Raw genomic sequence first — 17826 nt, forward strand, 5'->3', positions numbered from 1 at the left:
GACTATGGAGGCTACTGTCCTCTAAGGAACCTTAAGTGCAGCAGATTTTTTTTTTTTGTAGACAGGCAGTGGAAAGAAAAAAACACTAAGCTCCTAAAAAAAAAAAATCACAATGGCTGCAACAATCACTAATGTCTTTGAAATTCTGGCGCAATCGATTTCATTACAAATTCAACTTTATATTTTAAAGAGAGATTTTATGACACACACAAAATGAAATGGATACAAACTAAAATATGGTTCAGTGCTAGTATTACCGTAATTTCTCGTGTACAATGCGCACTCATGTATAATACACACCCCCAAAGTTGACCTCAAAATTCTGGAAAACATCTACCTTTGTATAATGCATTTTTACAATGCATGAATTTGCTTCTACCCATACGATCAAAACATGAAGTATTCTTTGTATTTTGTTAGTTTTTTTCAAATAATTATTCTGAAGTTGAGCACTTTAATTGAACATCTCATCCTTTTTTTAAATTTACTTGCTCTTATTTTGAAATTCACAGCCCTATATTTTATTTAGTAAATGAGAAAACATATGCTCATATGTTTGGTTACCCAGGCAGAATTTTTAAGATTGGTACAATTCTTTAAAGAAAGCATGAAGGACCAGGCGAAACGCATTTTATTTTATTTTAATGGGGTTAAAATTAAACAAGTATTATCATTAAACAAAACATAACCATTAAGAAATTAATGATGGTTGTTGTTTTGTCATCAGTCATATTAAAAAAAAATAAAAAAAAATAAAAAAATATTTCACAAATTCTGCCAGGGTACGTAAACTTATAACTGTACAACTGTACATACATGCAGTCATACATACCTCTGTTATATTGGAATGAAAGTGTAGGCTACACCTTTATTTATAACCACTAGGTGGTGGTGGCATTTTGAAATGAAAGTGTACATCTTTTTCATAACCACTAGATGGCGGTATACATTTATGAAATGTGGAAGTTTTTTTCCATTTGGCCTTATACCCATGTATAATGCACAGTATTGACTTTTGACAATTTTGGGGTGGAAAAAATGCGCATTACACACGAGAAATTACGGTACTTAATACTCAATGTACTGACAAAATCTCTTTCCTTATGTAGGTTCCTATGTATGTGGAGTTTGTGGGAAGAAGTACAAGTATTACAACTGCTTTCAGACGCATGTCAGGGCACACAGAGGTAAGAGATGGAAATGTTTGATATTAGTTTTTTTCCTTGGACAGATTTGTCGCAAAATGTAATGCACGAAAAGCGCAAAAACATTAATTTGTTTAGGAAAGTAGAATGCTGCAAATAGGAAGTCTTTTTTTGCTGTGCATTCTGTTTCCTGCGGTTTTCTTGAGTAATCGGTTCCAAAAGGTTTGACTTAAACAGTATCGTACGAAAACTGAGGCAATATTTTCTATAGTGATTCTCAAAGTGTGGTACTGGTACCACTAGTGATACGTGGACACCCTCTAGTACTACGTGAAAGAATCACTGCCCAAGTACATTTCAGTTGTATTTAAATTTTTATACATTTGCATTTGTTCTTCAAGAACTGTTTGTTTTTAAAGTTGTTTTTTTTTTTTTTTTTACTTGTGTGCCATATATCTGAATTGAATCATTAAGTACTGTTTTTTATTTTCCTATGTTGAAATGCAGTTAATGTTCAAACTGTGCATAATGTTTCTCTGGCTTATAGTAATATTATATATGCTCCATTGGAATAAAACCTCTGTCTTGTTTTTGACGAATGCGTAGGCCTTCTATGCTACTGTGTTTTAATGTTGGTCATGATTAGAGATGGGTACCTGAGCCCCGGTATTAAACTGGCCCCTTGGATGAAATCTTAAAGACCAGAGTATAAGCTCAACCCTTAACGGTTCTGTTCACGGTCTTGGAGAAATTATTAAAAATATATATATATTTCGATTTATATAGGCTATATGAACGTTATTTTGCACCTTTTACATCGCCAAACTCATTTCTAGTTTACAATAAAATTAGAATATATAAGAAGCGTTTTCCCTAATATCAAAACACACAACAGCCCTCCTTCGTTCAGCGGGAGCAACGTGACCGCACATCCATTACTGTAGTGTGAGAGTAGATGATATAAGTAGTTAAACATTTGGTTACGTAAGAACATACTGGTGTCATCCAAATGAAACAAACTAAAAACAAAAGTGTTTACAGTCTCACGCCGACCCTGAAATCTCATAGCCATGGTCCAAGAAGTTGGTTTTGAGAGAGGATGTAACCGACCTGAGAATTTCTGGAAAGTTTTCATTGGAGTCCAGCTGGGGAATTTTGGGAAGATTCCATGCTCCATGGGAATCATTTATATTATACAAACCCAATTCAAATGAAGTTGGGACGTTGTGTTAAACATAAATAAAAACAGAATACAATGATTTGCAAATCATGTTCAACCTATATTTAATTGAATACACTACCAAGACAATTGGCTGGCAACCAGTTCAGGGTGTACCCCGCCTCCTGCCCGATGACAGCTGGGATAGGCTCCAGCACGCCCGCGACATGAGTGAGGATAAGCGGCTCAGAAAATGGATGGATGGATAGACTACCAAGACAAGATATTTAATGTTCAAACTGATAAACTTTGTTTTTAGTTTTATGGCCGCAACACGTTCCAAAAAAGCTGGGACAGGTATATTAAAATATTTTCCTCTAAAAACACGTTCTTTGCCTGCTATTTTGCTCTTCAAAGTTGGCTAATCTCCACTATAACGCGGTTCCAGCAAGACCAATGTGACAAGTGTATTGTACCATCCAGTCACTTATTTCGGTGTTTTGCGCCTTCATGTGATAGCTTAGCAATGGTGCGCTGACATTGGATGCCAAGCAAACGTTCGCCTCCGTGGCTCGGCATCATATTAAGTCGCGTTAGCTGCAGTTAGTTCCTAGGTTTGTGCGGCGGCTCAATATAGCATGCAACAAGCATTCCCCTTACCCGAACAGCAGAAAGCAGCAAGGCTGGGCGACTCCGTTTGGTTAAGTAACCGCTGCCAGGATGACAGAAAAGCCTACTGTATAACTTCCGATAGTTCATATCATCAAATTATTACAGTAAAAAAAAAATGTTTATCTTTGGTATTAAGGAGTGTTTGTTACCAGTAATATGTGAATTACAATGTGTTAACATTTATGCTAATTTCACATTTATGGTTTATTTATGCCACTATGTCATTATCAAACGGTGAGTGTAGGGTTTATATTTAACTGGATATCCAGCAATGCTCTATAGGGTATTGCTTATAAATAGTAAATGCTTCTGTATTCTGAGGTGCACACACTCGCGTGTGTCGGCCATCAGTGTTCAACATGTTACGCATGTGACGTTATTTTGGTAATTTTATTTCGGTGAAGAAGTCGTTCAGTCCAAAACCTTAAATTACATTTTGGGCTATTTTTCGTCCGAAAGCGGATGAAATCTCGGTGAATCACGTGTATATAGTAATAGACACACACACACACAACCGAAAACCTCTGATAAACACTCAGTAGAATACGTCTAACGAGTGATACTGTTACAATACGCTTAAGTAATTCGGCCGAACCTCTCTTCGAGGAGGAGGAGATGGTGGTGGCGGCGAAACGTGAGTGTCGACTCACCAGACTTCCCGGTGGCAGCCACCGCGAGTCAGGACGCTGGCTTCGCGAAGTGGCGGTCCACGGTAGCCCATCTCGGCCCGTGGGTCTGCGTTTGCTGGGACAGAGACCAGCGCGAACAACAAGGCGCCTCTCGGCTGAAGTGATGCTCTGACAAGCGTAGTAGGCCGTAGCAAGTTGCAATGCTCCTGCGTCCCTTCCGACGCAGCCTTTCGGCCACGTGGACCAGTCAGCCAAACAGTGTATTTCTTGTGACATACCCACATGGTCACATGGCTTAAGCGTCCAGTTGGGTGCATTTACACTGAAATAAGAAAATGAAGCGCTCTAGCAGCCAGCTCAGGGGTGTGGCTTTGTATAGCCGTCCCAAAACTACATTTTAAGCACAACAGCTCATTATACCGAGACAAGACCTCGATGACATCGAGGCACTTTTAATTTCAGAATATCAGGATATCACAGCAAAGGGTCTGAATACTTATGGCTGTGTGATATTTTAGTTTTTCTTTTTTAATAAATCAAATAAAAAATTGCAACACTTCCGTTTTTTCCTGTCAATATGGGGTACTGTGTGTACATTAATGAGGGGGGAGAAAATTAACTTAAATTATTTTAGCAAATGGCTGCAATGTAACAAGAGTGAAAAATTTAAGGGGGTCTGAATACTTTCCGTACCCACTGTGTGTGTGTGAATGTATATAAATGTATAATATTGTAATGACCTAAATTATATAAAAAATAAATATTGCTTTAAAAATACCTGATTATTTGGATAATGGCCTAAGGCTGATTTCTCCTGCGTTACAGAGTCTGAGAGCATGGTTGCGGATCTACAACCAACGCCCAACAGTGAGTATACCTTTATCAGGGAATATTTTATGTTTACATTCTCTTCTTTTAATGCCTCGATCAGACTACAGGATTTTAGCCCTGAATTTGGCCGATTAGCTATCGCGGCCGATTTCCTAGATCGGGCCTGACATATTTTGTCGGAAACGACATAATATAGTGTGACATAATATATATATAATATAGACATAATATAGTGTGACATAATCCTTGACCAATGATTTGGCCCTACGATAGCTCTATGACGCCAAAATGAAAAGTCTTGCATGTTTGATTTATTTATTTATTTTTGATCAATGACAACTCTCCGACAGCTAACCTTGACGTCGACCAATAGGATTGCTTATCGTGACTTGTGCATCGCCTTTCGTACTTGCTGTTGTCAACATATTTGGTCACCGTTGTCAACATTTATTCATGCACACAAACCAATGTTTACCGAAGCTTTGAAGCATGATTCGACAGAACGCCGGCATGTTTACGTCAACCGTTAGTGCTAGCACTAGCTTGCTAGGCTACATAACGTTTTGTTGCTTGCTTGCGAACCGTATTGTATTAAAAGTATGTGAACATACCTCAAGCAATCCTTAAATGAACTCGGCGCGTTGTTGTCATCGCCATGGTAACTAGTGTATCCGGTCGCGTTGACCGGTGACACATTCTGTTTTCGACATTGTTTGATTTGACAAGCCCAGTGATCATAAAAGATGGGATGTGATGGTATCGGAATACATGTTGTTGTGTTGCCACTGTCTGCCCGAGATATGGTAAGATTTGATGCCAGTAGTCTGCCATAGTGCAATCAGGAAAGACCAAATTTGTCTTGTAGTCTGATCCAGGCATAAGTTTGAGATCAAAATCAAAGGTGATTCTGCCCAGTTTTGCAGGCCAAGGTCCACTGTGTCAGATGTTTTTTTTGTTGTTGGTTTTTTTGTTTTTTTTTCTTTGGGGGGCACATTAGCATCCTTTCAAGTATTCCTGTTGGTAGTTTGATCAGGACTAATAATACTCCTACCTCAGAATACTTACTTACATACCTAGATGCACTATCTGTAGTCATTATATGTACATTACTTCAAGGCAGTAGTACCAGCATCGGGGAGGGAAAGGCCAGTTGTCTTTATGCTGACAGATAAATCCATAGTTGTATGGAACTGTGAGCGTCAGCCTCACAGTTCTGAGGACCGGGGTTCAATTTCCGCCTGTGTGGAGTTTGCATGTTCTCCCCATGCCTGCGTGGGGTTTTCTCCGGGCACTCCGGTTTCCTCCCACATCCCAAAAACATGCATTAATTGGAGACTCTAAATTGCCCGTAGGCGGTGACTGTGAGTGCGAATGGTTGTTTGTTTGTATGTGCCCTGCGATTGGCTGGCAACCAGTTCAGGGTGTACCCGATGATAGCTGGGATAGTCTTCATCACACCCGTGACCCTAGTGAGGAGAAGCGGCTCAGAAAATGGATGGATGGAAGTTGAACCGAGAGGTCTGTTCGGATAAGTAGATCACAGCATGTTTAGAAATAAATTATATTGAATTCTTCAAAATTATGCAATGGGCTGGGTTACATAATTTCCCCCCCACAAATTAATAGTTTCCTTGATAATTACTCATTAAATTGATGTTTCAAATATGTGTGTCTCTGAGAATGCCAAAATGGCAGCGCTTTGCCAGTTTGACTCCAAAATGGGTGTACAGTGGAACCTCGATATAACGGACTAATAGGGGTGGGGGTCGTCTTTTATAGCCGAGTTTCTGTTGCATTGAAGCACTTTTTTGTGGCCCTATGCACCCATGTTACTGGACAGTACAAAATTATTGTATTGTACGTTTTTCGTTGCCTAAAACACACAGAACAGTACAAAGTAATTGTAAATATAAAGCTTAAATGTTTGAAAAGTTTTAAATTGTATTCAAATTTACCATGCTGTTGTGCACGATGGTGACATTGTTGACATAGTCATCATAGGCGAATCAAGGTCGCTTTCCTGAGCTGCAAAGAATTAGTCTGCTTCCTAGTTCCAAATCTGTTGCCATAGACCTAAAACAGCATGTTCTAGACTCCAGAGACTTGCTTCTTATTCCTCAGAGTTAGAACCGCCGCCATGCCTCTCTCTTTCTCTGTGCAGCGCTCTATGCACAATAGACAGAATCATCATCACCGTGGCCGCCACATCAAATGCATGGCCTGGAAATGTTCCACATTCAACATGGCCGCCAAACGGATAATTTAGTCACATTTGGTGACTGGCGAGAGTTAATTTCGGACCCTACTTACAACCGCTCCTCTGTCATTTTTGACAAAGTTTATCAGTGGCCCAACATTGCGTCCTTCTGAAATAAATGTCCATGTGATACTATGGGTTCAGCGGCGCAACTTTTCTTTTTTAATTTTATTATTTGGTCCCGGGAGAGCCTCGAGGCAGAAGTTTTGCGTCGACCTATTTTTGAAGGAGACTTCACAGAGTTATTCATCCCCTCCCCCCCTTCCCCCTCACCCCCACCCTATAACTGGGTAAACAAAACTCAACAATCAAATAAAGCTTTGACAATCAACTAGGGATGCCCTATGTCATACTGATAGGTCTGATATTTAAAAAATAAAATAAAAATGGACCGATAACAAGAGCCTTCTCATTCAGCGATGTGCTGGTCGCCAGCGGCCAGCCAAGCAGCTGCTGTTGCATTGGCTTGTGACTGGCATGGATATTTGGATCAGAATAAGAACTCTTCACCTACCATACCACAAATAGTCAATATCTGCAGTAAATTAGCATGATTGCCAGCACTTTCTGAAATTGCAATTATCCAGTGACTTTGAGTTCGTAACAACGATGCTCGCGAACGTTTACGTCCTTTTGAGCGCAGTTCACGTCAAGACCCAGCAGCCTACGAAGCTGCAGACTCTCTTAGCACCTCAAGCTGACAGAGGAGAAAGCAGGGGCGATTTGGCTGCATGCAGAAGCACAGTTATCGCGGTGGGCTAACAGCTAAGGTAAAAGGTAACCCCTGCAGAACACTGCTCCTATCCATCTTCCTTTCTAACGTTGGACAATAAATTAGATCATCTACATGTCAAACATCAACAAGAATAACATCAAAACACACAGCGGTCCTCCTTTGTTTGATGGGAACTGCGCAAGTGCACATCCGCTAATAACGTGCATCTGGCGGCTTTGCTCAGCACCAACCCCAGCCAAAAATTGAAGTGTCTTTAAATAAACATTAACATGAATGATTGCCCATTCTTAGTGTTACACCAAGTACCGATACCAGTTCCGTACTGAGGTATTTTGACATAAAAAATAGCACGGTACCCGTTTTTTATACTACCGGCAAAAGGAAAAAAACACTTAACATCCAAGAGGAGCTAAAAGGTCCACTGTTTGTGTCGTGGATCCGTACGCAATTAAAAACAGCACTGGCTACTGAGTGGGTGTACATGGACTGTTTACAATAGGAGAAATCAAGTCTAATACAAGAATACTGCATACAAGCTTATATCACATGTATAAGTAAAGTAAATTACATATAAATATATATAATATAGCCATGGGGGGAAAAAATAGACCACCCTTGTTTCTTCAAATTTAGACAAATATAATCGTGACAAAGAATAGAATAGAATAATCTTTTCTTGTCATGAACATGCATGCATGCACACGAAATTTGTTCTCTGCATTTAACCCCTCACAGTGAACACATACACATGTTAGTGAAACACACTGGAGCAAGGGGCAGCTGAAGCGCCCGGGGAAATAGCTCATAAGATATGAGCTGATATCTAGCCATTTTAGTAGTAGGTTGTTCTTTTTCTGAAATGCAGTGTTACTTTTACGCCAGTGTAATGGGACACACACCTTCCAAAAAGTTCAACTTTTGTCCCGTCAGACCACAGACTTTTTTTCCCCAAAGTCTTGGGGATAATCAAGATTTCATCTGGCAAAATTGAGATGAGCCCTGATGTTCTTTTTGCTCACCAGTGGTTTTGGTCTTGGAACTCTGCCATGTAGGCCATTTTTGTCCAGTCTCTGTCTTATGATGGCGTCATGAACACTGACCTGAACTGAGGCAAGTGAGGCCTGTGGTTCTTTGGATGTTGTTGTGGGGTCTTTTGTGACCTCTTGGATGAGTCTTTGCTGTGCTCTTGGTAATTTTGGTCGGCCGGCCACTCCTGGGAAGGTTCACCACTGTTCTATGTTTTCACCATTTGTGGATAACAATGAGCACTGGTGGACCTTCTTAGGAGTGGCCGGCCTACAAAAACTCCTGTGTGGAGTTTGCATGTTCTCCCTGTGCCTGCATGGGTTTTCTCTGGGTACTCCGGTTTCCTCCCACGTCCCAAAAACGTGTGGTAGGTTGATTGAACTCTAAATTGCCCTTAGGTGTGAATGTGAGGGCGAATGTTTGTTTGTTTATATGTGCCCTGCGATTGGTTGGCGACCAATTCAGGGTGTACCCCGCCTCCTGCCCGAAGATAGCTGGGATAGGCTCCAGCATGCCCTAGTGAGGATAAGCAGTACAGAAAATGTATGATTTTTCTTCTACCCCCATGATCAAAACATGCAGTATTATCTGTATTTGTTTTAGTTTTTTCAAATAATTATTCTGAAGTTAAGCACTTTATTTGAGCACGTAATACTTTATTTTTATTTACTTGCTCTTATTTTCAAAATCACAGCCCTACTTTTATTTAGTAAATGAGAAAACACACAGTTGTGCTCATATGTTTGATTACCCAGGCAGACTTTGTATGATGGGTACAATTCTTTAAAGAAAACAAGAAGGGCCAGGTGAAACACATTTAATTTTATTTTAATGGAATTCAAATTAAACTGTCAAGCAGTTCAGAAAAGCATTATCATTAAACAAAACATAACCATAAATAAATTAATGATGGTTGTTGTTAAGTCATCAGTCATATTTATAAAAAAAAAAAAAAAAAAAAAAAAAAAAAACAATATTTCACAAATTCTGCCAGGGTATGTAAACGTATGAGCACAACTGCACATATATGCAGTCATACGTACCGCTGTCATATTGGAACGAAAGTGTAGGCTACACCTTTTTCATAACCTCTCGGTGGCGGTGGCATATTGGAATGAAAGTGTACAGGTTTTTCATAACCTCGAGATGGCGGCATATATTTATAAAATGGGAAAGTTTTTTTTCATTTTCCCCTATACCAGACATGCCCAAAGTCCGGCCCCCGGGCCAAATCCGGCCCGTGTTCATATTTCCACTGGCCCGAAGCCTCTGTCATAAAACCAATAATATGTTGCCCGGCAGTACAAAATACATGCGCAATTTCATATTTCACCACAGGATGGCAGTAAACTTGTGCCTCAACTCTCGCGGGGCCGTTTTGCACATGATCTGTTTTTTGCCCATTTCTGAAATGGCAACTGGAAGTAAGAAAAGGAAAGTTGATAGCGAGGGCCGACGTTTCCAGGACAAATGGAAGTCTGAATATTTTTTCACTGAGTTTAGAAACAACTGCGTGTGCCTAATTTGCCTAGAGACTGTGGCTGTGTTCAAGGAGTTCAATATAAAGAGGCACTACCAGACGGAACATGCTAATTACGACAAGCTAACTGGGAACGAACACAGTGAAAAATTGAAGCAATTGGAAGCTGGTTTAACGGCACAGCAACACTTTTTCACAAGAGCCAGTGAGTCGAATGAAAATGCAACAAAGGCAAGCTATGAGGTGGCAACGCTGATTGCCAAGCACTGCAAACCTTTTACTGAGGGTGAATTTATTAAAGACTGTGTGATGAAAATGGTGGAGAACATTTGTCCTGAGAAAAAGCAACAGTTCGCCAATGTTTTCCTGGCTCGTAGCACTGTGTCACGAAGGATCGAAGAAGTTTCTTCTGATATTAAGTGACAGTTGGACGCAAAAGAAGTGGAGTTTGAATTTTTTTCGTTAGCCTGTGACGAAAGCACGGATGCATCCGACAGCGCTCTGTTAAAGATTTTTTTTTAGAGGAGTGGACAGTGAAATGAACATGCGTGAAGTGCTACTTGACCTCCAGAGCCTTAAGGACCAAACAAGAGGGAAAGATTTATTTGCTTCTGTTTGTTCCGCCGTACATGACATGAAATTAAAGTGGAATAAAATCACGGGGATTATTACGGATGGCGCACCTGCCATGGTTGGCGAGCAGTGGATTATCAACCCTAGTGTGTAACAAAGTAAGCGAAGAAGGAGGTAAAGCTATAAAACTCCATTGTATTATTCACCAACAAGTTCTATGTGCCAAACATCTGAAATATGATCACGTTATGAAACCGGTGATAAAGGCTATTAATTATATTTGCTCCAAAGCCCTGTGCCACCGCCAGTTTCAACAATTTCTACTGGATATCCACGCTGAATACGGAGATGTTGTGTATCACACTGATGTAAAATGGCTCAGTCGGGGGTCTGCACTGCAGCGTTTCTACTCACTCAAAGAGGAAATTGGACAATTCTTGGCAAAAAAGGGACAACCGATGTCAGAACTAACCGATCCTGTTTGGCTGTCTGATTTTGGATTTTTAGTTGACATAACCTGACATCTTAACAACCTGAACACAAGCCTTCAGTAGCAAAATGCATTGATAAGACAACTGTATTCACATATTAAGGCCTTTCGGACCAAGCTGCTACTTTTCAAAACCCACCTGTCACAAACGCAGCCCAATACCACACATTTCTAATCTCTGCAAGAAATAATGACCCGTTTTCCAGCGCAAAATATCAGTGCGCAAATGAGGAGGTATGCCGCAAACATCTCATCTCTGATTGAAGAGTTTCAACAGCGTTTCAGGGATTTCGCAACTATTGAAAAGGAGATCACGCTTTTTTCTTTTCCCGTTTCCGTGGATCTCAGTGACGTTCCAGCCCACCTGCAGTTGGAGCTCATTGAGCTGCAGTGTGACACAGAGTGTCACACTGCTTTATCCAGCAGCTGGATAAAGACAGGTTCCAAGAGATTCGTACATTTGCTAAGAAAATGTTGAGCTTGTTTGTTTCGACATACTTGTGTGAGAAGACCTTCTCAGTCATGAACATGAATAAGAACCGCGTGAGGACAAGACTAAGTGACTCCCACCTGCGTGACATCTTGCGCATTAAAACCACCGCTTTTGAGCCAGACCTGCCCCATTTACTGCAGTCGAGATCTCAGTATCACCCTTCAAATTAATGCATGGGGGTCACATTATACATGAGAAATTACAGTAGTTTTTCGCAAAGGGCCAGGTAGCTTTGACAATTTATTTTTTCTGAAAAAATAAAATCACTATTTAAAAACTGCATTTTATGTTTTAAATCGATTTACATCTGTTTGACGATCGTAACATTAAAGTGGGGAAATGAAAAAAAAAAAAGAATTTGAGAATGGGTCAAATACTTTTTCATGGCAATGCATCTGAGATTGTGATGGCTAGGTCCCTTTCATTTTCACAAAAGCGCTAACTTTCTTTGGTCTTGCATTTATTGTAAAACTATCACAAGAGTGCTTGGTCATCGTGACAAAATATTCAAGCTTTGGCGGTATGCTGCACTTGCTGCAGATGCTCAAGTTGCCCCTTCATGTTCAGTATTATGTCAAAATAAGGCAGATTAACACGATATAAAATGTACTTGAAGACAAGCAAGATGTTGCTGTTTCTCTGTTAAACATTGTCATATGGATTCGTGCTGTGAAGCCTCTTCAGACCAAGCTATGCAAATAAGATTGAAATTGATTTTTATCTTCCTGTCAAGCTCTTTTGTCATGCTCTTTATGCAACAGATGGCCCACAGAGATGATTTCACCTTGCCAAGAGGCACTTTTGGGTGTTCTGCTGTTAACCACCACCCTGGCTAAACTGCCTTCTCCAATTAGCATCCTAAATTTAATATCCTTTTAGCTGACACACTTGACGACATATTCCTAAACAGCTAGTAACGTAAATAAGAAATCCTTTCAACACAGCAAGATTTCCTATTTTTTGTCCTGTCAAATACAAATGTTTCCAGATTTAGTCTTAATGCTGTTTAACCCTTCTTCTATGTGTTTCTTTGATACACCAAAAACGTACTGTGCATATTTAAACATAAAAAAATCCCCTTCTTTCACCCCCGGTTAAGTTTAATATACCATGTTAATAAATTTAAAAAAATGCTCATAAAAACACATTTAATTTCTGCACTCCAGGCGTATGGAACTTTTCTCAGTGCCTTGATTCCTGGCAATAACACTGATGCACAACAAAATACATTGAGTAACATCAGCTCACAGTGCGATGGAAGATGTAACAGTCTTGCTTCGATCTCTCGGTGGAATTTATTTATTTTTAAATTGACTGGGGAACTTGGACCTTGCTAAGAATGTCAAATTACGTCAGTGTGACTGCACACCGTCTTAATGCAGGGAATGGGAACTTCAGTGTTTACCATAACCGTGGCGGAGAAAAACACCAGGCAGACACTATGACACAGAGCGGTGTCTCCACAATCAGAAAACACTGCTAATGTTAAATTTAAAAACATTTTTTATTTCTACAATAGTTAATTCTCTCGAATTACTAACTGCAGGTGATGTGAGCTCATGTTCATGTTGTGAGTGACTTGCTTGGACCTAAGACCGAAGTCTAATGTTCTGCGGTGTTACCTGCTTTTCGCCACCGGGACCACACCACGGAGGTCTCTGGTGAGGACTCAGCGTATACGGAAAGATCCTTCATTAAGGACCTATCCCAATTTGAGTCGACACACTTTGGCTACAGCACTCAACCTCCACTTTTAAGTGTATCAAGAGGAAGAGCTACCTGTAGAAGAGACGTGGACCAGCCTTAAGGCTAGAAGAACCAAAGTGAGCTACTCCAGAGTCCAGTCCCAGCAAAGAAGACTTCTCTCCCGTTTTTGGATTTAGACTGATTCAGATGCAGAAGTAGAACCTAATAGGGCCCTGAGCCTCTCCAGTGCTGAGCACAGCATCAGTGAGACAAACTGCCCGATGCAGTGGTGGTGAAGTCACAGTCACAGAGGTGTGGACCTTCTGAGAGGCTATTCTGTCTTGAACGTAACAAAGAAAAAGGGCAGCCTTGAGCGCTGAAAATGTCAACATGCTAGTTTGTCTCAGTAACTGAGTAAAAGAGAGGAGATCAACTCAAATATGTAGCAAGCTGTTATAGCCAATATTGCAACACAGTGGTTTGCTTCGGATATGAGGATATAAGGTTCTTGAAGAAAATTCCACTGTATTGTAAAGTGTTTCAGTTTACTTTTGGTCAAAGCTATTTTATTCACCGTTTTAAATGTTTAGGGTTTCCTCTGTTCTGGAATGTACTTGAAAGTGCTTGAGTTTCCAAATGTCCTTCTGAAAAATGTTGAATTTAGCCCATGGTAGCCTTGTCATTGCACTTTGTCAGCAAAAAAAAAACCACTAATCCATTTAATAGAGACTTGATTTAAAGTTTGTTTTTCACAAAATGTAAGTTCACAAGTTTCATTGATTCAGACCAAAATGTATTTAAATTGCTAAAGCTACTGCCCCCCGCGACCAGCCTCTAATAAGTGGAAGAGAATGAATTGAATGAATGATTGAAAGAAACTAAAACACTTTATTGAGTCCAAGCACTATTTAATACCAGTTTGGAGTTATTCTTCCACTAAATAATGCCTGCCAAGGCAGGGAAGTTTTTGTCTGTGGCCTTGAATAAACAAATTCTTGAAACCAACAATTTCTCTTGTATCTGCTCATCTGTAGGTGGCTTCCGTTACTCCTGTGACATCTGCGGCAAGAAGTATAAATATTACAGCTGCTTCCAGGAACACCGTGACCTGCACGCAGTGGATGGTAACAGGGCAAATTGCAGTGGGCTGAAAAAATTGGAATAAACTAAAATTAAAAATAAGATAGAGCTAAACAACAATCCTGAAGGAAACTATTAAGGGGAAAAGTTTATTTGTAGCCAGACTAACAATTGCTTGAGTGGACGTAAACTAAACTCACTGTGTCAAAATGTACGTTGATGTCTGTCTATATTCTATTTGTTACACATGGTTGTATTTGCAGTTTTTAACGATTTTGGTTGTTTAGATCAACCCTGATAAACGAAGTTGCATTTTATGGTGACAATTAATTATTTAGGGTCAACGATTAACATTCATCCTCTGCCCCTTCCCTTTTAGATCCATATGAGCAGGTCATGATACCCATTGACAGCCTAAAAGAAGAGGAACCGATAGAATCGTATCATAAAATTGGACCAAGTAAGACCATTTAATGTCCTTCAATTTCACAGTTATACCCACCATATATCTTTACCAAATGAAAAGAGTGATGGCCCTATGTCCAATTTACTGATACATCACAATATGAGAGGCACGGTGGGCGACTGGTTTGTGTCTGCCTCACAGTTCTGAGGCTGAGGACCGGGGTTCAATAACCGGCCCCGCCTGTGTGGAGTTTGCATGTTCTCCCCGTGCCCACGTGGGTTTTCTCCGGGCACTCCGGTTTCCTCCCACATCCCAAAAACATGCGTGGTAGGTTGATTGAAGACTCTAAATTACCCGTAGGTGTGACTGAGTGCGAATGGTTTTGTTTGTATGTGCCCTGCGATTGGCTGGCAACCAGTTCAGGGTGTACCCCGCCTCCTGCCCGATGACAGCTGGGATAGGCTCCAGCACGCCCGCGACCCTAGTGAGGAGAAGCGGCTCAGAAAATGGATGGATGGATGGATTATCACAATATGCCTCTTTGATAATCTAATGATTAATAGTAATTGAATGTTGTAATTCCTTTGTACAGAAAGGTCTGTGTTCGAATGAATGCCTTACCTGTATTAAATTGCTGGCACTGAACAGACAAGGCCACTATTTGAAGAAATGTAGCATTCTTATACTATAAGGATCTGAGCGCACAAGTTTGGTTTCCCTGGTATTTTTATAATGAAAGTCATGGTGAAACATCAATAGAGAACAATGCTAAATGACAGAATTGACCCAGCATTGGAGGTTATCGGTTCAAATGTTCTCGTTATGAAGACTACAATCATGGCTTTAAGTATTACTTAATGGTCTCCGGCAAACCCAATGTGCAGTGTTTAACTGTATTAACGAAAATAACAATAATATAAACATTTAATATGGGGTAACATTCTGGAACAGACCAGTTATTTTTCATATACCAAGTCAGAATCGGCTGTTTCTTTAAGTCGTTTCCTCTCAAATTCATAGAATGGGTATGCGCTGGAGACTCACATTATAGTAACACAATTTTGATTACGTGATACTGTAAATGTTTTTCTTTTACTTTTTCCATCTTGATTTAAGACATTTTCCTGTGCATGCATTTCTCCTCTTCTGCAGAAACGGGCAGCTTTGTTTGCGAGTTCTGCGGGAAGCAATACAAATATTTCAACCCATACCAGGAGCACGTTGCCCTTCACACACCCATGAGTGAGCCCTTTTTTTGTTTTGTTTTCATTGCAACTATGTGGAACCGTTTTTTACTCTTTTGTAAAATGAAGTATCAAATAACCTGAACATTTGTCTTTTAATGCCCTTGATTGGCTTATAAAGTTAAGCTGCACCAACAATGTGTAGTCAATAATTAAACACACTGAGCCAGTGTGTCGCAGTATGTTGTGCAGCCTAACATGATGAACAAAATGTATTCTGCAATGATTAACCTGCACGTCTACGTTCAACTAGGTTGTGACTTGGAAGCCCCCCCCAACCCCCACCCCCCAATAAAACACCCTTTACCAGACAATCACTCCCTCCAGAATTTTGCAAATGTTTTTGTGATTGCTGCCGCCTAAAATGCCTGATTTGGCAGCAGCATTACAAAAAAAGGGAGCAGAGGGTGGAACAGTTATTGACACAGGTTAGAACATCAATACATAGGTTCACTGTCCAGTAATCCCTCATTATATCGCAGTTCATCTATTGCGGATTCAGTGGATTTCATATTTATATTGCTGATAATAATTGATATAACTGATAATTCGCCGTATCTCTGGATATCTTAATATTTTTTAATTGTGGTAAATCATTTTCTAGCGTAAAACAATAAAACAAAATGTAAATACATGAAATCACATATCACAAGGAATAAAAGTACAGTACACAAGCTTAGTTGTGCTGAGTCCTGAGATTTGCGACTGTCTTTGAATGCATTGCTTCTCCGTGCATGTGGTGGCAACCAAGGGACGGGGCAGCAGAGTTTGTTCATGGCGTCAAGTACGTCTCACAGGAACGGTATTTCGTTACTTTATGAATACATGTGAAATAGATGATGAAATAATGTATTGGTATGTATCATTGGAAGACGTTGCAATACTTTATTTCAAGCCCACGATACTGCCCAAACGTTCTGTGGCTTCCAAGGTAGCTAGCATTTAGCGGCAGAGGAAGATGGTAGCAATAGCAGCTCACTAGCAATGAAGATGCAACTTTTCGACCTGTTGAAAGAAGGAAAAATTTCAGTCCAGCACATAAAGGAGGATTAAAATAATGTCAGGGTGACTGCTGTAATGCTCTTCCTGGCTGTGCAGTATATTCAAAATTGGCTTCAACTTTATTGGTGAGTACCCTTTGTTGTTAATATCACGGTTGGCCGGCACGGTGAACGACTGGTTTGCACATCTGCCTCACAGTTCTGGGGACTGGGGTTCAAGTTTGCATGTTCTCCCCGTGCCCGTGTGGGTTTTCTCCGGGCACTCCGGTTTCCTCCCACATCCCAAAAACATGTATGCTTGGTTGATTGAAAACTCTAAATTGCCCATAGGTGTGAATGTGAGTGCAAATGTTGTTTGTTTATATGTGCCCTGCGATTGGCTGGCGACCGGTTGAGGGTGTACCCTGCCTCCCGCCCAAAGATAGCTGGGATAGTCTCCAGCAGCCCGCAACCCTAGTGAGGATAAGCGGTAAAGAAAATGGATGGCTGGATATCAGTGTTGGCACTGAGTCATGAAACCTCTTAGTCAATGTGGCTAAACAATATAAAAATCTCCTAGCCACACTTGTGTGTAGTTAGCCACAACTTCACGTGTGTTTATGTGGCTAAACCTTTAGCCACATTTAGCTAATCCTCGTCACTGGGAAGCCGATAAGCTTTAATGATGTAGGCACAATTAAAACAACTTATCATCAATCAGGGGTAGGGCTGAACCATTTGGAAAACTACATTTAATTGCAAAGTTTTTTGTTTTGTTTCTTTCTTTCTTTTAAACAAATATTGCAATTAAGCACGCGATTTTCTGGGAGGAAGTTTATCTTCAGTATTATTTACTAAACAAGAAATAAATTATTCTACACTATGACCAACACAACAGTGGATACAGCCAACAAATAAACAACTCTTTCCTGTAGGCCA

At 40.3% G+C, this 17826-nt stretch overlaps 1 protein-coding gene across 4 annotated transcripts in view; it reads left to right on the forward strand.

Moving 5' to 3' along the window:
* The window catches only part of znf618 (zinc finger protein 618), an 81873-nt gene that overhangs the window by 35803 nt on the left and 28244 nt on the right, over positions 1 to 17826 (forward strand). For all 4 annotated transcript variants that reach the window (XM_061698065.1, XM_061698068.1, XM_061698067.1 and 1 more), the window contains exons 3-7: positions 1110 to 1187; positions 4431 to 4472; positions 14212 to 14301; positions 14637 to 14717; positions 15816 to 15905. In XM_061698065.1, the coding sequence (XP_061554049.1) occupies positions 1110 to 1187; positions 4431 to 4472; positions 14212 to 14301; positions 14637 to 14717; positions 15816 to 15905 (381 nt within the window). The remainder of the gene's footprint in view (positions 1 to 1109; positions 1188 to 4430; positions 4473 to 14211; positions 14302 to 14636; positions 14718 to 15815; positions 15906 to 17826) is intronic.

Source organism: Phycodurus eques, chromosome 15 (assembly GCF_024500275.1).
Source record: "Phycodurus eques isolate BA_2022a chromosome 15, UOR_Pequ_1.1, whole genome shotgun sequence".
In the NCBI taxonomy this organism is placed as follows: domain Eukaryota; kingdom Metazoa; phylum Chordata; class Actinopteri; order Syngnathiformes; family Syngnathidae; genus Phycodurus; species Phycodurus eques.